This window comes from Gossypium raimondii, chromosome 2, assembly GCF_025698545.1.
Source record: "Gossypium raimondii isolate GPD5lz chromosome 2, ASM2569854v1, whole genome shotgun sequence".
Taxonomy (NCBI): domain Eukaryota; kingdom Viridiplantae; phylum Streptophyta; class Magnoliopsida; order Malvales; family Malvaceae; genus Gossypium; species Gossypium raimondii.
Genome location: NC_068566.1, coordinates 29,382,631 through 29,406,126, shown reverse-complemented (window position 1 = coordinate 29,406,126; position 23,496 = coordinate 29,382,631). Strand labels below are relative to the sequence as shown.

At 33.8% G+C, this 23,496-nt stretch overlaps 3 protein-coding genes across 3 annotated transcripts; 2 read left to right on the top strand and 1 right to left on the bottom strand.

Annotated features, from left to right (window-relative positions):
* The first annotated feature begins 2,279 nt into the window (after window positions 1-2,279).
* Window positions 2,280-4,099, top strand: LOC105788200 (protein CANDIDATE G-PROTEIN COUPLED RECEPTOR 7). Its single transcript, XM_012614966.2, has one exon. It carries the CDS (start codon window positions 2,382-2,384, stop codon window positions 3,693-3,695), a length of 1,314 nt encoding a protein of 437 aa, XP_012470420.1. The 5' UTR covers window positions 2,280-2,381; the 3' UTR covers window positions 3,696-4,099.
* A 152-nt stretch (window positions 4,100-4,251) lies between these two features.
* LOC105788201 (uncharacterized protein At5g39865) lies at window positions 4,252-5,758 on the top strand. The gene has a single exon (XM_012614971.2). It carries the CDS (start codon window positions 4,505-4,507, stop codon window positions 5,549-5,551), a length of 1,047 nt encoding a protein of 348 aa, XP_012470425.1. The 5' UTR covers window positions 4,252-4,504; the 3' UTR covers window positions 5,552-5,758.
* A 14,478-nt stretch (window positions 5,759-20,236) lies between these two features.
* Window positions 20,237-22,267, bottom strand: LOC105788202 (NAC domain-containing protein 43). Its single transcript, XM_012614972.2, has 3 exons — window positions 21,904-22,267; window positions 21,559-21,833; window positions 20,237-21,478 (listed from the first exon to the last, which is right to left on the bottom strand). The coding sequence occupies exons 1-3, from the start codon at window positions 22,085-22,087 to the stop codon at window positions 20,756-20,758; spliced, it is 1,182 nt and encodes a 393-aa protein (XP_012470426.1). The 5' UTR covers window positions 22,088-22,267; the 3' UTR covers window positions 20,237-20,755.
* Between the last annotated feature and the right edge of the window lie 1,229 nt (window positions 22,268-23,496).

The following is a 23,496-nucleotide window of genomic DNA, read 5'->3' as shown; positions in this document are numbered from 1 at the left end:
AGGTTTGAATAAATTTTAATGAAAAGAAATAAAACCAGCGAATAACATAAAATTAATACCTACATTTTGATTTATAAAAATAGGATCTAGTATAAATAATAGTATATACATAATAAAATATATAAAAGTTAAATAAATGAAATAAAATAACAACTTTAAAAGGAATAAGGTTTCTATACATAAAAGATTTGAAATTAATAACATATTATTATATATATATACGTACATATACTAAAAATACTATATATACATATATATAAAATATGAAGTATTATTTAATTTCATAATTTGAAGTTAATTATATACATTTATACATACGTGAATCAAAACAAAAGGTATATATATAAATTACATTAAGGTAATCTCTAAAACATATATAAAAATATTTATAAAATTAAGTAATGAATGTATAAAATAATAATATATAATAAGAAATTTATATAAAATTAGGTTAACTAATATATATATATATATACATATATATAAATACTATTAAATACAATACCAACAAATGAAATTAATGATAATAAATCAATTAATTTAATGAAAGTGGATCTATTTTGGACTCAAACAAAATTCTAAGGGTTAATTTGAAATAAATATGCAAACGATTGAATTGAAAACCATTTAACACCAAAGGGATTATTAAAGTAATTTAACACAAAAATCTTCTCTGGCATGTGGATTTGAATCTTTAAAACGGTGCCGTTCAAACATGGATCCAATCGAAACAGAAATCCAATATAATGTATAGATTAAAATAATAATAAAAATTGAATAAAAACAAGGCGAAATATAGAAGGACTCATCGCGCAAATGGACCATTCAAGCAAAACGCGCGGATCCTTCCCCGGGTCGGGTCACCGCGCGGGTCACAAGCCTCTAAACGGCGGCGTTTGACCATGGATTTAAATGAAAATAAGGTTAAATATGCGATACAAATTAAGAAAAATGGAAAGAAATCCAATTGCAACCGAGCAAAACATAAAGGGACTCTCAGTGCAAATAAACCAATAAGTCAGAATGCGCGGATCCTTCCCGGGTCAGGCCACCGCACGGGTTTTGGCCTTCAAACGACGCTGTTTTTAGAGCCATCAAATCGGCATTAAATGACGTCGTTCATTACCCTGTTTATAAACCAAAATAACCTTAATACAATTCATTTCTTTAAAATAGAAACCTAAACTAAGAAAGGCTCATTGCGCCGCTTTGCTTAGAGACCATTCAGATGACTTCCGATCTTAGCCCAACCTCCGATGACGACGGAGAGAGCCAGGATCTTGCCACCAGGTAACCTTTTTGCCCTCTCTTACTGTTGTTTCTTTCTTTGATAAACAATCAGTAAATGCCGAAACGAAAAGAAAAAGAAAAAGAAACGAACTGCGAATGAAAAGAAGAAAATAACCTAGAAAAATCACCTCTTTTGAATTTTTTGATTTTTATTTTTAATCTGTCTTTCTCTGTATTGATATCATATGAAAAAAAAAGGGCCTCCTTTTACAGAAAATGAATCGGCTTTTTATAGCCAAAGCTAAAAGAAAAGAAAAATACATAACAAAAATCCCCCACTCCTCTCTCTGTTCTTTTTTCTTTTTTTTTTTTGCTCTCTTTTTCTATTTTCTTTTCGTTGCTGGTTGTTTGTTTGTTTGCTGCGTAGGTACAGCGTACGGAGGCACAGGCGCACGCGTACGGAGGCTCGCGTGAGTGCAGAGGCATGGCACGTGCGGACGAGAGGAGCTGCTGCGGCGCTGGGGTTTGCCCTAGGGCTGCTGTGTATTTTTTGTGTTTTGGGCTGATTTGGGCTAGGTGTAATTGGGCCACTGTTTTAGGCATTGGGTCTGGGTTAAATTTGGGTTTAGGGTTTCAATTATATGGGTATTAGATTAAAAACGATTTGGGCCATGCTGGGCCCATGTGTTTAGACTGAGGACTTTTAAATTTGGATTGGTTTATTTTATTACGGGCCGGGTAAATATTGGGCCTTACAACAATAATTAAATTAAAAAGTAAAGAGATTAAAACTTATGGTATTAAAACTAAAGAGATGAAGATATAGGGAGTGAAAGCAAAATTAGACCAATTGACAATCAGAAAAAGGAATGAAGATAATATTTTTCCATCGCAATTAAACACGTGTTTAAAGTTTAAACAGAATTCAGGATAGAAAGTTACCATAATACCCGTACCATGTACGAGAGAAACAGTCACTTCAAACTGGTTGTTTTTGGCAGTTCATATATAAAAAAAAAACCAAGTTCTAATTTTGTAATTTTCGGAAGCTTAAAATTCTCGACCATCGCTTGGAAACAAATTATTAGATCTGATGATATTTGTATCAGATCTACACAAACCATAATTTTTTTTCTTCCATTTCTCTTCCCATGGCGATTTATCCATGTTGTTTCTCTTTCCTTTTGGTCTCCCTTTTCGTTTCATTTTGTTACGCTGAGATACGATTAACAGAGATCCGCCACGATGACCGTCCCATAATCCCTTTCGACGAGTTCGGCTTCACCCACAGCGGTCGCCTCGAGCTCAACGTCTCCAACATTGCGCTCTCGAACCAGAACCCGGATCTCGACATGTCTAAGGTCGGGTTCTTTCTCTGCACGCGGGACGCTTGGATGCAAGTGTTATTACAAATCGAAGACGGGTATATCAACTGCGCTCTCAATTCCGATTTCGTTAAACTCGTCTTCGAATTCAAACAGCTTAAAGGGAAATCTAATAGTTTCAACACCGTTTACCAAGAGAACACCGCCGATCAATACACGCTCGTCTTCGCTAACTGTTTGAGTCATGTCAAAGTATCGATGGATGTCCGATCGGCGATGTACAATCTCGACGGGAAGGAAAAACATCGTGATTATCTCTCCGCCGGGAAAACGATTCTCCCTAGGGTTTACTTCATTTTCGCCCTCGTTTATTTCACATTGGCAGGGATTTGGATTTACGTGCTTTATTTAAAACGACTCACCGTTTTCAGAATCCATTTATTTATGTTGGCTGTGATTATTTTAAAAGCGGTTAATCTGCTATGTGAAGCAGAGGATAAATCGTATATTAAACGAACCGGAAGCGCTCATGGTTGGGATGTTTTGTTTTACATATTCAGTTTCTTGAAAGGAGTAATGCTTTTTACGTTAATCGTTTTGATTGGTACTGGGTGGTCGTTTTTGAAACCTTACTTGCAGGACAAGGAAAAGAATGTGTTGATGGTTGTGATTCCACTTCAGGTTGTAGCTAATGTTGCCCAGATTGTTATCGATGAGACCGGACCTTTCGGTCACGATTGGATGGTGTGGAAACAGGTGTTTTTGCTCGTCGACGTTGTTTGTTGTTGCGCGGTATTGTTCCCGATTGTTTGGTCGATTAAGAACTTGCGAGAGGCAGCTAAGACGGATGGCAAAGCTGCGGTGAATTTGATGAAGTTGACACTGTTTAGGCAATATTACATTGTGGTTATCTGCTATATTTACTTTACTCGAGTTGTGGTCTATGCTTTGGTGACGATTACATCATATAAGTATCTTTGGACCAGTGTGGTGGCCGGGGAAGTGGCCACTCTCGCATTTTATGTGTTTACTGGGTATAAATTCAAACCAGAGCCACATAACCCGTATTTTGTTATTGATGATGAGGAGGAAGAGGCTGCTGCAGAACAGTTGAAGCTTGAAGATGAGTTTGAACTGTGAAAACATTCATAGAGAACAAAATTATATATATATGGAGAATGATTGAAGAAACTGGTGCGGGGGATCAACCGGGAAGTTGAGTAGAAGATCATCAAAATTGGTAACAATGTTAATAAAGAACTGTGCTAATCCATTCTTTTCTTTTTTTTAATGCCATTTTCCTCTTCGGAAGTTGATAGGGTAACATTGAAACTTTCATTCACATTTGTGAATTTGATAGCCATCTGTAACTACAAATACAAAATTTTATGCCTTCTTATTTAGTTCCTTGTTTATTGTTTATTCATTGGTCATTAAGAGAGAAAAGTTGCAGTTTCTACTTTGTATGGAGAGCTGCTAATGCTGGTTTTAAGTGGTATGTATATTTGTAATAAATTTCCAAATGAAAAACGCATTTAATGAAAGGCCTATTGTACTACTGCATTGCTTTTAATAGGAATGGAAAAACAAGCAAAAGAAAACACCGAAATTAACGAGAAACGTGAGGAAGGAGCCTTTGCGACACATGACTACTCTTTTTTAATTTTGAATTAATAATTTTTAGCGCCCAAAGCTAGGCTGCCAAACGCTTCCTCCCACCAAATTAAATTTGAATCTCACTCCCTCTCTCTTTTCTACTTCTTAAAACATATTCCAGAATGCTTTAAACCCCATTTTGAATTTAAATTAATTTAATTATCCTGTTTTCTTTTCTTTTTTATATTATTCTCTTCTCTTCCTCTGATTCTTTCCAAGCTTCTAAACTAAAGCTAATTTCCTGTATCTTTGCTTCTCTCTCTCTCTTCCTGTTTTCCTCTCTTTTGGTGGCGATGGGTTGCGTTTCATCTAATTTACTGAACCGGGACGACGAGTTTACTCAACTCGGCAGCTCAGCATTTGGTAACCACATCGTCTCCCTCACTTCCACCACGTATGGGCTGCTCACTCTTGATCCGCCGTCGCATTCCACTACTACGCCGCCCTCTCCACAGCCATCTTTCACCTCCGGGTCCACCTTCAGTGAGTCCAAATCTCTCTGGTCGGAGCCTAGACCCGTCCCTACCCGACCCGAGGTCATTAACTCTTGGGAGCTCATGTCCGGTCTCGATGCCGACAGCTTCCGTTTCTCCCCGATTCCAAACAAGGAAAACTCAAACCCTAATGTTGGCAAAAACGGCAGCGTTTCGAAACCGCCGGTTTCCCGATCTTCGCTGCTGGATAAATTCCAGGCTGACAGCTTCCGTTTCCCAATCACGGTGTTACCCGAAAAGGAAAACGCCGATCCTAATTTAAGCAAAAACGGCATCGTCGCGAAAACTCCTTTTTCGCCGCTACACAAATTCGATTCTGGAAGCGACGCCGTTTCGAAACCATCGCCGCTGGACAAGTTTGAGAATATATGCCCACCGAACGGAGAAAACAGAGTGGTGATTTATACGACGACGTTAAGGGGTATCCGTAAGACGTTTGAAGACTGCAATGCGGTTAGATCAACGATTGAGAGTTACGGGGTTGTTATATGCGAACGGGACATTTCGATGGATCGAGGGTTCAAAGAAGAGTTACGGGAATTGATGAAAGGGGCGAACCAAACGACGCCGCCTCAGGTTTTTATTAAGGGAAGGTACATTGGGGGAGCCGAACAAGTGATGAAGATCGTGGACGAATGTTGGTTTGGGGATTTAATTAATGGGCTGCCGAAGAAAAAAGCAGGGGAGGTTTGTGATGGCTGTGGAGATGTGAAGTTCTTGCCGTGTTTTCGTTGCAACGGTAGCTGTAAGATGGCGGCGGCGGCGGAGGAGGGTAGGAGGACGGTGGTGGTCAGGTGTACGGACTGCAATGAGAACGGTCTGGTCCTTTGCCCCCTTTGTAGCTGATAGATTGTATGGGTTACTTTTGGTAATTTAATAAGTTTTAATGGTGAAGTGTTTGAGTTCATGCTTACATGATTAGCCTTATTTGCTGCCCTCTCTTTTTGATCAAATCTATATATATGTTGCCTTTTGTTAAAGTTTTAGTAATGTTAGCAATGCGGATATTAAGAAGATTAATGTGACAAATTGCTGCTGAAAATCTTTTTACTACTTAGGTTTCTTGTGGATTAATAAGTTTACATAATTTTTCTCTAGAGCAGATGCTAACTTAAATAAAATTTTCTTCTAATGAAGCTATCAGAAATACGAGTGTGTCGAAATTCTCTATATGTAGACAAACAGAAGAGCTTGTTGAACATATTTAAGAGGATAATGTGTCAAGTTCTTTTCAAGAATCATATTTCCAATTTAACCTGTTTGTGAATGAAGAAGTGTACAGAATCATGTTAGAGAAAGATGCTTGAAAAGAATGCTGAACTTTAGATGGGATTATCATCATAGAAGACAAAGTTGAGCAATCTTCTATTCTTATCAAGTGTGCTGATGGATTGATTCCAAGCCGTTGAATATGTAGCTAAATTCTCTATAAACTAAATGTTGTTGACATCATAATTCAGGGCCTGAAGCTAATATTATGGCTGAATCTTTTATTAACCAAGGTGGTTTTGTCGTGTGTGGCAAGAATTGAGTTATTTTACAGGTTAGCTGATAGGGACATATGCTGAGTTTTTATTAGCTATATTTTCTCCTGGTATTTGAAGTAGCTTTGCAAAATAGGCAACTAGAATGTAGTAACGTTGCTTGTTGGCTTAAGTTGTACAGGAGATGAACTAGGTGGAGCTGCTATTGGTATTGGCCTTACGTAAGGGCAAGTAATGAAGGACATTTGATAACATAAGGTATCTGGAGGGCTGGAGAGTAGGATGTGGTTGATTACAAATATATTTAGTGGGGCTTTAGGCATGAAACTTGTTACCTATGAGGTCAATGAGTTTAGTTCTTATATTCCTAAAAGTTCTATATCTTTTTTACCAACAATTGTTGGGTGCAATGATAAGGCACACACTCCTAAAGGAAGAACCCGGGTTCAAACTTTGGAGATGACATTGTTGGGTGGGGTAACCATGAATCTCGAAAGAATTAGTCTTCATGAACCGTAAAAGAGATATGGAAGACACATTCGTTATACCAAGAAAAGGTTCTATTTTCCTTTTGTTCAAGTCATCCTATGTAAACATGGAAATAACGATCTTATTGTAATTGCTGGAGAGGGCTTTTGCTATTGTAGTCTTGTCCCTAAATGCAAAATCTTCTGAAGTTTTAAGGAGCTTGGTAAGTGATAAGCTTGAAGCAGTAGATGAAACACTATTTATGGACCTATGGTACGGATCCACTGGTATAACTTCCATGTTTTTGTCTATCTATTTTCACCCTAAATGATCCTAAGTTTTTGCTAACATGGTTTCTCTTTCTCATCATCTTGGTAATCTATTTGAGAGCCTGTCTTATTCATTAGGATTTTCTAGCATCTTTTACTTAGCACACAATATATTATTGATTTTCTTTACTTCTTTTCAGGCAAATTTTATTATGACTTGAATCAGTACATTTTATTATTACTTGAATCAGAAATTCAATAAATCAAATAAAATAGAATATTACGGTTTGAATTAGGTTTTGATTGTCTATATTGTGCGTTATTATAAATTTATGGGTGTAAATACACTTGCTGAGTAATGGGTAGTGATTGACTGTTGAAAACTTTTGAGGGATTCCACTGAGTATTGGGCAAATGAGTTTGGGCCTTAGTGAGCTAGCCTCCTTGATAAAGAATGAGCCTAAGCGTTTAGGCCCACGGCTTCATAAAAGGTTTGTGTTTGACGGATGAAAACTGAACCACAATACTTTTGTAAGTAGATAGGTTAGACCAGTTAGGCCATTGGTTTTTGGTTTATTGGTTCACTTGGTTAGTTAGGTTTGATTATATAAATTAATAAAAAATTAAAAAAATTGAAAAATATTAGAAAAGAAAATTTTGGTTCAATTGTTTTTTTTTTTTGTCTGGTTTGTATTGGTTTGTGTTCATTGGATCAATGTACTGGCTGATCCAAGATGAATTGATCAAATAATCAATTCTCGATTTCACTAGTTTGTATGATTCAATTTTTTGTCTTTTTTGAAACTGATATCTTGGAAGATTTTCGATTTGATTGATTGCATTTGTGAAAAATAAAAAAGATGGAGAAAGTAGAGTATAAAAAAAGAAGGTAGTTTTTGAAATGTGATGACATTGGCATTATATTTGATTTGAAGCGAATGGTAAGGTAAGGTTCTTAAGAGTAAGAGAGATAGAAGAAAAAAAAAGCATACCTAATTTGAAAATGTAGAGTATGATGATGATTATGAATATGAAATGTTGGTACCATCCTGGATGTTACATTCGGCCTTATAAGTCGGACCCCACACACCTAACCAGTTTTCATTTTCTTCTTTTAACCCAACGTACTTCCATCGTATCTCTTTTTATTTTTGTATGCTGCTACTTCATTTTGTGGACTAAATAGAAAATTGGACTTATTTGTTTCCTCCTAACACAATAAGTGTAGCCAATGGAATGTGGAAACAATAATAGTAATAATATTATAATTATACATAATAGGATAGTATACATTATCTATGATCAATTTTTGGGTAAATTACATCGCATGTTATTCTAAAATAGTACTATTTTTATTTTGGTCACTCTAATTTTTATTTTGTCAATCTAATTGTGATAATTGCTTCAATTGGTCACTTTCATTAAAATTTTCGTTAATTCATTAACGGATTGTTGACGTGACATTTTTTGGACTTTTGATTAAAGTTAGGGATCTCTCTATAATTAGTCTGAAACATTTTTTTTTTGGTTTATTTGTAACATGAAGATTCTAATAGTGATATTATCAACATTTGAATCCTCTTTAAGAAGAGGGAATCTAATGAAGGTGATGACAACGAACCATAATGCCACCTTTTTGATGAGCCTACTTGCTAGCATAACATCATCGACCACCTTGTCATTGACTACCACAATTAGGCTAAAGGTTAAATGGCCACTTGCTTAATATTTGACCTTAGCTTGGTCGTGGTAGTTGGTGGCAATAGGGTGGTCAGTGGTGTTATGTTGGTAGATGGGCTCATAAAAAAGGGGGCGTCATGGTCATGGTTCGTTGTCACCTTTGTTAGATTCTCTCTTTTTAAAGAGGATTCAAATGTTAGCAATGTCATCATTGAAATCTTCATGTTGCAAATAAACCAAAAAAAAAAAAAAAATGGGACTAATTATAGAGAGGTCCCTAGCTTTGGTAAAAAGTTTAAAAAAGGCCATGTTACCAATCCGCTAGTGGATTAACGGAATTTTTAACGATAGTGATCAGTTCGAACAATTATTTTAATTAGAGTGATTAGATTCACAAAAAAAAATAGAGTGATCAAAATAGGAACGATATTATTTTAAGGTGACTTGTAGTGTAATTTACCCTAAATTTTAATTTTATAAGTACTGTCACATGGTTAAAAAAAAACAAATTTTTTGTAATTTAATTTGACATTTATTTTTGAATTACTCAAATTATTAGTATTTGAATATATTATTTTGTATTTATAGCTATAATAAACCCGTAAATAGTAGGAAATGAAAGTAGTATTATCTAAAGTAAGTTTTCATACAAAATAAGAAACAAGCTTAAGGAGATTTCATAGTGCAACTCTTTGATGGATAAGTTAGCATTTTATAATATATAAAAAAGTAATAATTAAGATTTGATAAAATTGTGTGGATTTTAAGTTAATTGGTTTAAGGTTGAGGGTTTGATTTTTTTTAATTTTGTTCCTTTTCCATTATAATATAACTGGTCACTTATGTAAAAATAAGATTAATTATTAATCACAATAAATGATATTTTCATCTATTTTTGAAAATAAATTAATATTGGAATAATTCTATTAGGTACATTTCTTCTTGTACATTATAATTTTTTTAATTTTGGTGTACTATTTTATTGTACGTTGCCTTTTTGCTTCTATAAAATTTAATTTCTCTTAACTTAAAATCATTTTAATATCAACTATCAAGATTTTAAAATAGACAAATGTATTATTGTGTTTTAATTTTTAATTATATTATTTGTGAAATGTTATAATATTTTTAAGGATTTTTAAAAATAATTAAATTAAAAGTGATTTAATTGACTACGAGTAAAAACCTAATGTTGTGAACTGAAACATATACACATTTATCTGTGTCGCATATACAATTTTTCCTTTTCGATCACTCCTATTTATTAACCATCTTTTCTTCACGTTCTAATAATGTCATCTCGTTATTTATCACTTTTAATTAAATGTACCAAAATTCTGTCAAAAAAAATTTAATGTACCAAATTACTATAAACAACTTTTTTAATATATCTCAAATTGATAACGGATACTGTAAAACTCTATCTTTTACAATCTTATCATCCGTCCGCGTTCGATTGATTGTTTGTTTGTATTAAATTATAAAGTGAAAATTTAAAGATTAAAATATATTCTATGGTTGGATTAAAGAAACCATTAAAAAAATTATAAAAAAAGCCAATTCAATTGGTTTTTTAACTTGGTTCAAGCAGTCTGTACTGATTCATAGATTAACTAGTCTGGTGTCTCTTTTTAGACCGACATCCCAATTGGTTCTTGGTTTGCTTGCTAGTCCAATTTAAACAACCATGATTTCAAGTTTCTATACTTTGTATGTTTGGAATCAGTAGTCCTACTTTTATTTGCAAGAATTTAATCGCTCTACTTTTGTTATTTAAAAATCTATTTTAAAATTATATATAACTACGCAACGTTTTAATTGAAAAGTTAACTCTATAACTAATTAATAACATTATAAAAATATAGACCAAATTAAGTTAGAAATTAAATAGGCATATTAGAAGGATCAAAACAGAAAAATAACCATTTTAATAAAATAAAAAAGAGCAAGGTCCTTTTATATATAGGTGTATAAAATTTAACATACTCTAGGGAGTAAAACTGAAGTTATACCATTGTTTTGGGACAGGTTTGAAGGGAATGAATGTTTGTACACACTATTTTCCTGAATTAGTTTACATTTTTCTTTTACTCAAATAAGGGGTAATTTGGATGTGAACCTTACATTTTGATGAGGATGACTTCAATCATAATAATATTATCCCTTAATTTCCAGGGTGTTTACAATTCCTTGACCACCAATTTGGAACACTAATGACAACAGACATCGGGGCGACTTCCTCATTCCTCTAACTTAAAGCTGATTTAGATTTGAGTTTTCATATGAGGTTTTAGTTTCATTATGTATGCATGGTGAGTTTTTATTTGGGTTCTTTCCGCTTTTATCTCTCTCTTCCTTTGTATTAATCTAATCGTACCTTCTACTTCTTCCCATATGGTTATAAAGGCAAAGTGTTTTGCGTAGGACAATCAGGAAATACTATACAATGCCTTTATCTTGGGTTAAAACAATGTGATTGTACTCGAATTATTCTAAAAAAATCAAAATAAATTCATAAAACACTCAAAAGAAAAGAAAGAAATATTCACTCAATTCAATTTCAACTTTGATTAATGCGATTATATATAGAATACCAAGAGTTACCTATGACTCCACCTTTCCTTTAGAAAAGTTTATGGATAGTTGTGTCCATTAAAATATAGACACCTATTTAATTTGATATCATATTCTTTCTTTCTTTTCCATTATATATACATATTATATGTATGTATATTACAAATAACATAAAACTTTAATAATATATTTTATTTGAAAATATAACATCTACATATATATTAGACCTGATCCTATGCCAAGTCAGGTTCAGGTATGGCCGATGCAAAATTTTAGATTCGTTTTCTAGGCGTGGCCTGATTCGAAAAATGGGCCTACAATTCTACTCAAGTCTGACCCAAATTAAAAAACCTAAACTCGAGCTTGACTCAGCTCGCCCGTATTAATTTTTTTAGATTATTTTCTTGTATAAAAATAAATTTAAAAAATATAGTACATCAAATACACTAAAAACATTAAAATAAATCTTTCCCAACAAATTGAAAATACATTAAAAAAGGTCTATACTTGCAAATTAGCAAGTAAATGCCTCTAAAATAGTAGCAAAATTAACAATAAAATAGGAGTTATACAAAATTCAAACAATAATAACAAAATAGTATCAATATAATTGTAAAAAAGCAAAACAACAGTAAATAGCATAAAAACAATTGATTCGGGCCAAGCCCAGACAAAAAATCTTAACCGAGGCTCGGCTTATTTAGAAAAGGACTTTATTTTTTTGTCCAAACTCATTTTTCGAACCTATATTTTTTCCCAAACCCTCCCATTTTTCAAATACATTTTCAGGCTTGGGCAATGACCTAGCCATGATCAATTCTATTATATATATTATACAACATATTTACACTTGTACTTATGTATGTTTTATTTGTAATTTTAGACCTTCAAAAACAAAAGCTATTCATGTTTTGGATTAAATCAGATTTTAGAATTATTTGTAATCAGGTCTTAAACAAGTGTTTTATGATACACTAGATTATATGACACCTAGGGTTTGGGTGAGACAACATTTTATGAAAAAATATTTTAAATATATTCAATAATAATTATAGGTGAAGGGTTAAAAAATCATCTTAATAATATTAATTATTATTTAAAAAGATATTAATTGAGTTGGTTTTTGATTAATATGTAATACTAACTCAATAAATTTCTTTTTGTAATAAGCATGATAGCTATATATACATTTTACATTAATTGAGTTTGTATTTGTTGGAATTAATTGGGGATAAAATGAAAATATTCTGTTTTTTTCTTTATAAAACTGTAATATAGAATGTGAAAGTACTGTGGATGTTCTTAGTATATTATACTCCTATTTAAGAATTTATAAATTAACCCATGTATGTTAGATCAAAAAGTAAATTGATCTTTTTGTTAAAATTTTCATCTCTGTCTACGGTTAAAAAATGGTTTCTGTATGTCAACATAAGATACACATGGCACGCCACGTGTCACAGTTTGGTCATTCTATCAACCATACTAGTTTTTAATAGTAGAATAGGACCAGTTTATTTTTTGATCAAATATATATAACCTAATTTACTCATATTTTCAATAAAATAAGTAAAATACAATATGAAGTAAATATAAACACCTCGACAACATTTTCACTTAATAAATTGATTTTATTTTCGTTTTAACCAAAGCGATCCAACTTTACTGTTTAATTTTCCCTATTGGGAAAGTCGGACCAACAATATATTTTTCATTAGAGTTGCAGTGTTATAACTGTATATATACGTTTGCCTTGTATTAAATTGGCCTCCAGTATTAAGTTTGAACCATGTGATAATCAATGGGGAAATGTGCAAGCAATTAAGAGATATAGGTGAAGGTGTTGGTAAGTGAGGAGGAAAAAAATTGCAAAATATTTGTTATTTATTGTAAATTTCAAAAATTAGGTTGCTTAAATATGGGTTAACACTGAAGTTCATATTAAAAAATATATTTAATTGTTTAAAATTATAATAAAGTAAAATATATAAAATTATTAAGTATTAAAATTTAACAAATTTAAAAAATATAAGTAGTTTAAAAATATGGGCAAGTTTGTATATAATTTGAGATTCGAGTTAGATTATAAGTTTAGACATACATTGTATTAATGCCATATATGAGTCTGACCCATGAACAATTTTAATCACAATTTTTTCAAATTTAATTTAAAAAATTCAAATTCAACTACACAATTATTGAGTTAAGCTCAAGCTATTGAAAAGTAGCGTCATAATATTTGATTCGAGCAACTTATTAACTTCAACTTTAAAATTCAAACTTAAGTGAAGTTAATTTGAATTTCAAATTTTGACTCGAGCTTCTCTAATTGGTCTCAAATCAAATACAATCCTAAGTTCACAACCTAAACCAAAAAGTCAGGAAAGTTATGCTTGTGCATATTGAAAGCTAGCTTTTAGATAAATTGATTTGTTATGTGTAGATTATGAATATATAACTTAAATTCTATTAAAAAATATATTAAAAATTTCAACTTATTTTTATTTCAAGATGAAAGAATGATATGAAAGAACTATAGACCAGAAACTAAACTAACATTGAATAATCCTGATTATTATTGCTTGATCTGAATGATTACAAAGGTAGTGTATTTATACACATACATAGAGTATAATTGCTATAAACTGATAACAAAATTAGTTAAACCTGACTTACAAACTCTAACATTCACCTGACTACCTCAATATCAAGATCTGAAGAAACTGTAGAAGACAACAAAAATGAGAGGCAGATAACAGTTTAGTAAGGATGTCGGTAACCTGATCACAGGCAGAGACCTCACCAACAAAGAGAAAACCATCAACAACTTTCTCTCAAACAAAAAACAAATCAAGTTCAACATGTTTAAACTTTGAATGAAGGACAAGATTGGATACAATCGCTATGGCACTGAGTTATCGCACCAGATGGTCGGTGTATCAATAGAATCATACCGAGTTCTCGTAATAAGGATCTTAACCACGTGAAGTCAGTAACAGCAACCAACCCCCGATATTCAGCTTCAACGGTGGATCGGGACACAACTTGTTGTTTCTTGAAGCACCACGAGACATGATTCCCACCAAAATACACATAATACCCTGTGGTGGAGCAACGGTCATCAAAGTCTAATCCCCAATTTGCATCTGCGTATCCAACTAGCGACAACCTCTCGGATGGTTGTATGAGCAATCCATAGTCAATAGTGGTACAGAGATAGTGCAAGATGCGTTTGATTACCACAAAGTGAACATCAGTCGGAGCATACATAAACTGACAGATAAGATTAACAACATATGCGGTGTCAGGTCAAGTGAGAACAACATATTGTAATGCTCCAGCAATACTGCAATACTCAAGAGGATCATCAAGCGGAGTTCCCACATGTTTGGACAGAGGAGATGAGGGTGTATGAATACCTTTAGCCTGAACCATATGATAGCGGTTGAAAAGGTCAAGAATGTACTTTCGTTGGCACAAATGAAGAGTATCGTCAGAACTCAGTGTGATGACATGTCTTTGAATGAAAAATCAGTGTGAAGTAGATGAACAAACATATCAATCTCGAGAGACGAGTCACCTGTAATAATGATGTCGTCAATATACACTAAGACATACATACATGACTTATTAGTGATATGAATGAATAAAGAAGCATCGGATTTAGATAGCACAAAACCAACAGATACAATAAAGGCCTTTAACTTATCAAACCACGCCCTTGGAGCTTGTCTGAGGCCATACGAAACTTTGTTTAACCGAAAAACAAGATGTTGTCCATTGGCATCGTTTTGAACATAATCGGGAGGTTGTTGCATATATACCTCTTCAATTAACTCACCATTGAGAAAAGCATTATTCACATCAACTTGTCGTAACAACCAACGTTTGGTGACAGCAATTGACAGAATGGTGCGAATAGTAGCCAGTTTAACAACGGGACTGAACATCTCATGGAAGCCACCCTTAGGAACTTATGAGTACCCTTTTGTGACCAATCATCTTTTTCGATGAGCCACAGTACCATCAAGATTTTGTTTAATTTTAAACAATCATTTGCAACCAATCGCCTTTCGACCCAAAGGTAAGGGAACCAAACTCCAAGTACGATTTCAGATTAGAGCATCATACTCGTCTTAAGCCGCCATCTTCCACTTCTTACTAGTACAAACTTCATCAATAGTGCGTGATTCTTGTTCATGTAACTCAACCGTGAGCACTCTCGATTTAAAAATGTTAGCCTTTGACCGAGTGACCATAGAGTGAGTATTACCAAGTTGTGGCGGAGGATCAACAGTAGTAACAGGAACAACTGGAGTGGGAGAGGAAGTGTTGAAGTCATGGGCCAAGTTAGTGGTATCATTATTTGAAGGAGAAGAATCATAAGCATGTGTAGGTGTAGAGATCGATGAATGGTTTAGCGGAGCATCACTCGAAGGCATTAAGCATTGCGAGTTAGACTGCACGAGGGGGAAAAATGGTGACTCGGGTGGATGCTGGAGAAATAGGCAGACTACTCGCAGGAAACAAAAATCGATCCTCATCAAATACCACATGTCAAGCCACAAAAATTCAGCCATCCGATTTAAGGCACTGATAACCTTTTTACTGTGAACTACAGCTAAGGAAAGTACAAGGTTGAGAACGGAGTTCCAACATGTGATGATTAAAAGGACGAAGATATGGGTAGCAACAACATCCAAACATATGAAGATGATCATATGTTGGAGGAGTACCATAAAGAACTAAGTACGGGAACCGATGTTGAAGAACTGGAGTGGGCAACCGATTAATTAAATGGACTGCACATAAAAACGCATAGCCCCAATATTTCATCGGCAAATGGGCTTGAGCGAGTAATGTGAGCGCAACTTTGACTATATGATGATGCTTCCGTTCTACAATTTCATTCTGTTCAGATGTGTGTGGGCACGTTCACGATGCAAAATTCCATGTTGAGCTAATAAAGATGTGAAAGAACGAAACTCCCCACCCAAGTCACTCTAAAATTGTTTGATGTCTTTTCTAAATTGCACTTTAACCATTTTTTGAAACTGAATAAAATGGTCAATAGTTTGTGACTTGCGTTGAATAAGAAATAACCAAGTAAATTTACTAAAAATATAGACAAAAGAAACATAATACCAACTATTTCCACAATTAATAGCAGCAGGTCCTCACAGATCAGAATCTACTAAATCAAACAGATGATGATATACAATGACTGAATCTAAGAATGGTAATTTGTGAAATTATCCTTGTTGACATCTCGTACATACATGTTACAATTTATTATCACCAACAAAAGAATTACAATATTTCAAGATCAAGTGGATAATATTTGACGACGGATGGCGAAGTTTATGATGCCACAATTCAAACAATTTGGTTTTAGTGGCTAACTCCGTGTTATGAAAAGATAGCTCAGCACCTCGAACGAACCTCATGTTGTCAAAAAATTATACCAGAGACAATCGATACAACCCTTCATGCGTGTGGCCTCTGAACAAAATTGCCTGAGTTTGTATATCCTTAACAAGACAATGGCTGAAACTCAAAAAATACATTATTATCCCGAGCAACTTGAGAAACCAAGAGAAAATTTTTTCGTATTTTAGGTACATGTAACACATTTTCCAAATGCAACAATTTACTAGATGTAGAAATCATGTTATGCCCAAGCGCTCAACATGGGCACTCATACCATCACATATAAGTAGAGGAATACTACCTGAATATTCGATTGATTTATTCAACGAGGAAGCCTATTGACAAATATGATTAGTGACAACCGAGTCAGGATACCACATGGTTGGCTCAACAGAACTAATTGGCAAAGGGACATATGGCTTAACAAAATTTACAGAATTAGGCCTGGTAGCATGAGTAGTGGAAGTGTGCAGCCCAAAATGAGTAGACTCAGAAGCAGGCTCAACAAAAAGAGCAACATGAGACCAAGATGCATGCCCATACGTAACATTGTGAACAACAGGCCTAATAGCTGACGGCCCAAAGACTGCCCATACAGATACAACCTAGAGGACATTGGACGGATAGACGCAGGTGGGCTGATGGTTGAGTAAAGTCCAGCAAACGACCCAAGAAATGGAGACCCATAATTCACAAAGGCTTCCTTATTAGGAAAATGGGAAGGAAGGTTCAGGGCAAGTACCATGTTTCTTTCAGAATATCAAACATGTGATGAAATTGAAGAACCGCCAGGCATCGATGACGAATGACCAAAAGCTGTTATCAGAAGGCCATCAATTGAGTGGTCGAACCGATAGTAGCAGTGTTGAGCGAGGTGTCCAAGGTGACCGCAGATCTGACATTGAGGTCGACCATAGTTGCTCTGACCACGGCCACAATAAGACTTGCGACCACTGTGGGAGAATGCACTCATGCATTGAGAATCAGGCATCGAACCTGTCAGAGAAGCCAACGTTGAATCAGAACATGACGAATGCTGAACCAAATTGGACTGAGGAGGAACCTCCGACACAAACCGTCGTTGCCTATTTTCACACTCCAATAGAATTTCTACAAGACGATTCATTTCAAGAGGTTTTGATGAAAAATAAGTCACCATAATAATTGAATCAAACTCCGCCGAAAGACTCGCAAGAATGATATTAACTTGCTCAGCAGTAGAAATCAGATGGACAGAAGCACCAAGAAGGTCACAGGTGACCCTTTTTTAGTAAGTGAAGTTCATGCTTTAATCGAGAAACTTTGGCTCTAAAGGCTGCAACAAATAAGTGACACGCCGTGCTCCACACATCATGGACAGTGTTAGCACCTGTAAAACAGGACAAAATGGAGTCACTAATGGTGGATAAAGTCCAAGAAGCAAGCAATTTGTCCTGTTGACAAAAAACAACAAAGTCAGGATTCGAGAGTAACTTCCTTTCTTGGTCTGACACAAACTAAGGTGGCACCGGAAGAGTACCGTTAACATAACCGGTAAGATTGTAGTCATCAATGATTAGCTTCAACTGATGTTGCCATTGCACAGAATTATTCTCATCGAGCTTGACTGTGTCATGTCTAGGAAATGTATGAATCACATGAGAAAATCTTTCACCATTGGAGAGACATGGTGATGTGGGACTGTTACTAGGAGCAGAGGCTCTTGGGGATGTTGCATTGTTGGCAGACTCAGTGGGCGACGATGTATCCATCTAAGGCAGCGAAAACACACAGGAGGAAGCGACTGATACCGTGAAAGAATGATATGAAAGAACTATAGAAAAGAAACTAAAGTAACACTGAATAATCTTGATTATTATTGCTTGATCTGAATGATTACAAAGGTAGTGTATTTATACACATATATAGAGTAGTAACTGCTATAAACTCTAACAGAATTAGTTAACCTAAACCAAAAAGTCAGGAAAGTTATGCTTGTGCATATGAAAGATTGTTAACTTGTTTTTATTTCAAGATATAATGAAAATTTTAAGATTTTATGGTGGATATAACTATTTTTAGCAAAACTAAGTTAAAACATTAATCAATTCTAGATTTCAATACATACTTAAATTTGATAATCACTAACTCAAAACATAGATATTTAATTTTGTAAATTAGATATTTGAGACTTCATATTGAGTGATTAGTGCTAGTAAGATATCTAGAAACAAGAAGATGATTAATCTCTACTTCGACATGAAATTTTCAGATTCAATTCAAAGAAACAGCAACAAGAACAACTACAAGGTTTTACAAAAAATGTCAAGCAACGACCCGATAAATTCCACCAAGATGGATCCAGTGCCCCAAATATTGAATAAAAAGCTAATGTCACCACATCATACAAAGAAGCACTTCCACCGTTGGATTACTTCAACCAATAGTGGAGGGAGTAGACGTCTCTAAATTCCACAGTGAAATTGCGAATTTTACATATGAGTGGTGTACCCATTTTGCAGATTGCTTTGCATTTTTGTTTTTGTAATTTGATACTAGCTTTTTAAACTTGATAAAACAGAACAAATAACGGTGAAAAGAAGAGAAGGAAAGCCTAATGAATCTTTAAACAAGATGAAGACGCTATCATCTTCAAATCATTGCTCTACCAAAAACAAGATTTATTTAAGAAAAAGAAGATCTAAATACTTTGCTTTATTTTATAACAATTTAAGTTTAAATTCTCGTGTGGATCAGTCCAATTGATAATTTGTATAATTATAACATTTTGTTGTATCTCATATTCCAAAAAAAAAAAAAATAATAATAATAACATCTGGTACATCATCATTGCTATGCCCCATGAACCAACCATTTGAATCCATCACCAGCTTTTTTCAAGGTTTTTTTGAAATTCGCCACTCTATAATATATATTGGTGTGAATTAGAACTACATTATTGCTTGCATGCAAACAAAATTGAATGATGGTATTTATATATTAGTGACAATAATTAGTTAATTAGAAGAAAATTAAAGTGAAATTAATTAACATCTCTACACTAATTTCATTCTCTAACCGCATGTGTTTCAACTTGTGTTAAATTATTATTTCTTTTTAAAAGATGACATTTATGTGTTAGGAAAGTCATTAAAGTTGGCATTTAAAGTGAAAAGATACAACAGCAAACTCATCATAAATCCTATTATTATAATATATAAATGTGATGTAAAATAAAGTAAATGTATTTTTTTACCAAAGCAACTAGTTACATAATATTATTATATTTTACTAAAATATAATAAATAATTTTACAGATCAGTCCAAAAAAAAAAAAATCATCGGTCCGTCCTGTCTACACCAGTAGTAAGTTGTAACCTTAAATAAGACAACCCCTCGATGCCTTAATCACTTAAAAACATACTTAACCAATATTTAGAAAGATAATGAAAATAATTAATTGGAGTTGAAGTTGAGATATTTAGAAGAAAAGGACAAAAGAAATACAGTGTATAAAAATTTGAAATTGGCCCAACGATGGTACGTGTTTTTTTTTTTCTGTGCAACACATCTTATCCTAATTCCTTAAAGATGGCCACCTTTTTTTTCCCTCAAAAAAAAAAAAAAAAACCATGATAGGCGCTCGTACGTTAGGTGAAGACAACAGTAACATACAATTCTCAATCTTCCTCGACACCATCATTCAAAGATTTGTTGATTTTTTTTTGTTTTTAATTTACAAATGAACGATATATATATGTCATTCACCACTTTTCCATGTGATATCCAACCAAATGGATTATCATTATTTCTATGTGTGTGTGAGACCCCATTAGACACATGACCCCCAGATTCCATACCCTAAAAGTCAGCACTTTGCTATGATCAATCAAAGCTTTTCAAGATAGTTATATATATATATATATATATATAAACAACCTTTCCCTAAGATGATTAAATCGATGGCATCGTTATTAAGTAAAAGTATAATGACTTTGACAATGCCATCCCATCTCATATTTCATACTTCTTAATGCAAAATACATATGTGTGTATATATATATATATATATATATATGTATATATATGTCAACATATACCTAATTAAACAGAGTACTTGAGCAATGAAACAAAAGGCTTGTTTTTGACAATGACATGTACTTGTATTATACCGACAGATGGCATAAGGGATCTGATGAAGACGGTGAAGACGATGACTTGGTCAAGCTCCATAGATCATTGTCGTTGTTGCTATAGAACTGTGAGCTTTGATTTGATCTCTGTAAGTTTAAATGCGATAATTGAATACCATCATCGTGACAAAGACTAAAAACCGCATTAGGGTCACTAAAACATGATAGTTGCTTGCTTGTCTCTACTTGACCACTTAGCTGGGATGCCACCAGTTGGTCCAGTGTGACCCAGTCATTTACCCCATTTTTGGTCTCATTATTACCACCACCGCCACAACATCCACCTCGGTGTTCGGTTTCGGTCAGCATGTCTTCGATGGATTGGTAACAAAGCGAAGGGAGAGTTGGGCTTTCAAGCCTAGGGAGATGCATGAACCTTTCATGGTCATGGAACCCATCGTTGATTCCTCCGTTGTTTCCAACAAGCATCCTCGGATTGTTGTCGGGGATGGGGATGTTGTTGATGTTGTTCAATGAATCACTCTCCATCTTACAAGTCCTTCCCATGTAATGAAGGATTTGATCCAAGACACCATCGTTGCCTCCTGAACTAAGCATGTGTGTCTTTAAATCATGACCGGTAGAGGACGAATTACTTTTAGGACTCTCTAGGGTTTTCAGATAATTCTTCTTTCTGAACACACGGCAAACCACCCACCCATCTTCCGTCACCGAATCTCCGATGGGGTTCGAACCCTGGACCAATTCAATATTATTATACTATGCATGCATACATACATATAGGAAACACTGAAAGAGAAATATAGCTTGCTTACATTAGAGTCATGGGTGGTAGTGTTATCATCAAGCCTATACTCATGCATAATCCAATCAGATTTTTGACCATGTGGAGCTCTGCCTTTATAGAACACCAATGTTTTCCTCAGCCCAATTCTCCTAAACCCACTATATATAATCTTATCACGGCCGGTTGCTTTCCAGAATCCGGCAGCCGTAGCACGATTGGTTCGAGTCCCGGTCGGGTATTTCTTATCCTTGTGGCTGAAGAAATACCATTCATTTTGTGGAGTGGATCCTATCCTACACTTTTCTGCATATAACCCACAAATTAGACAAAAAAATTGCATTAAAAAGAGAGGGTTAGGTTGATTAGTATGTACCTTGAATATCCCAAGGCTCAAGCTTGTTGAGATCAACTTCCTGGATAACATCAAGGTCAATCTTTTCGTAAGCCACTTTTTTTCTAAGATAATAGTGAAGGAGCTCTTCCTCTGTGGGATGAAATCTAAAACCAGGAGGGACCTGAGACTGCCCATTTATTGATAGATTCATGTCTTCTGACATTAGCTAAACAGGAGAGAAACTGGGATTTTCCTTGCAGATATATATATATATATATATGTATATAGCTTTAAATCATAGAAATTAAAGGTAAAGAGCAGAGGGGAAAGAGAGAGAATAACAGAAAGAGGAAAAAGGAAGAGCAATAACACAAGGAGAGAGAGAAGGGTGCGTAAAGGGTAATGCAGTCATGATAATTTATAATGGTGGTAGGGAATGGAATGCTCCAAATATGCATGAAAAAAAGTTTGGGTATCATGGCCATTGATGTACTTAGCGTGAGGTTTTATGCCATTGATAAGACCCAACCACCTAAAAACTAAACCACCCTACATCCATATATTTACGTATACAGTACACAATTAAATTTTAATATTTAATACACTCACATACATGATATTTTATTTATAAACTCAAATTTTAAATACGAAATTTATTTATTTTTATAACTTTTCTAAAATTTTAAATCTTTTACCAATGAATTCTTCTAGATTGTGTTTCTTTTTAAAATGATTACAAGTTGTAAAAGTATTAGATAAGTAGGGGCATAACAACTCTAAATCATGCTCTAACACATGCAAATTTCCTATAACTCTCTATTCTCCTAATATTAACTTCTTGTATTCTTTATACATTTGGAATTTAGTCGAATTCAAAATTTAAATTTTATGCTAAATTCGTTAGTACAACATTTTAAAATAAAGCAATAATATATGGATTGTCGTGAAACAACAACAACAAAAAAGAATTGTAATGAACTTTACTTTAACAAAAGAATTTAATAGTATTAATAATTAGACTTATATTTTCAAAAAATATTAAATTCTTAAAATGAAAATAAAGAAGCTAAATTCCAAATTTATAAAAATTAACCATTTTAACGTTATTTTTTTAAATTTTTGTATCCAATGCAATTACTAGTTCGCAACAATGAACCATCAAGGAATACGGGGTCACTGGGTTAATGATTTGATTTGAGAAATTAAAATTTATAGCATAATATAAATATAAATATGAAATTATAATTATTATATTACAATGCTAAATATGCAATAAGTTAATTTAAAAAAATTAAGATTAGTTTTTAATTTGTAGGTTTGTGCGTTGCTTGTAACTTATTTATATCTATTAAAATATATTGTTTTGATTAGATGACATAACGGCTCATAGATTTCAAGGTTATTTTTAGGTGAAATGATGAAATTGATGTTTTAAATTAAAGAAATACAAAAACAAGAATACTTAGGAGAAACAAATTTATTGATATAATTATGTATGGAGTGTTGAATATGGTATAGAGGCAAGAGCATCTAATGATACTATATTTCCCGCTACCCTCTCGTTTTATGTATTCAAACACCACGTTTCATGTAATTTTAGAAGGGATATACATCTCAAGCTACTACTTCCTT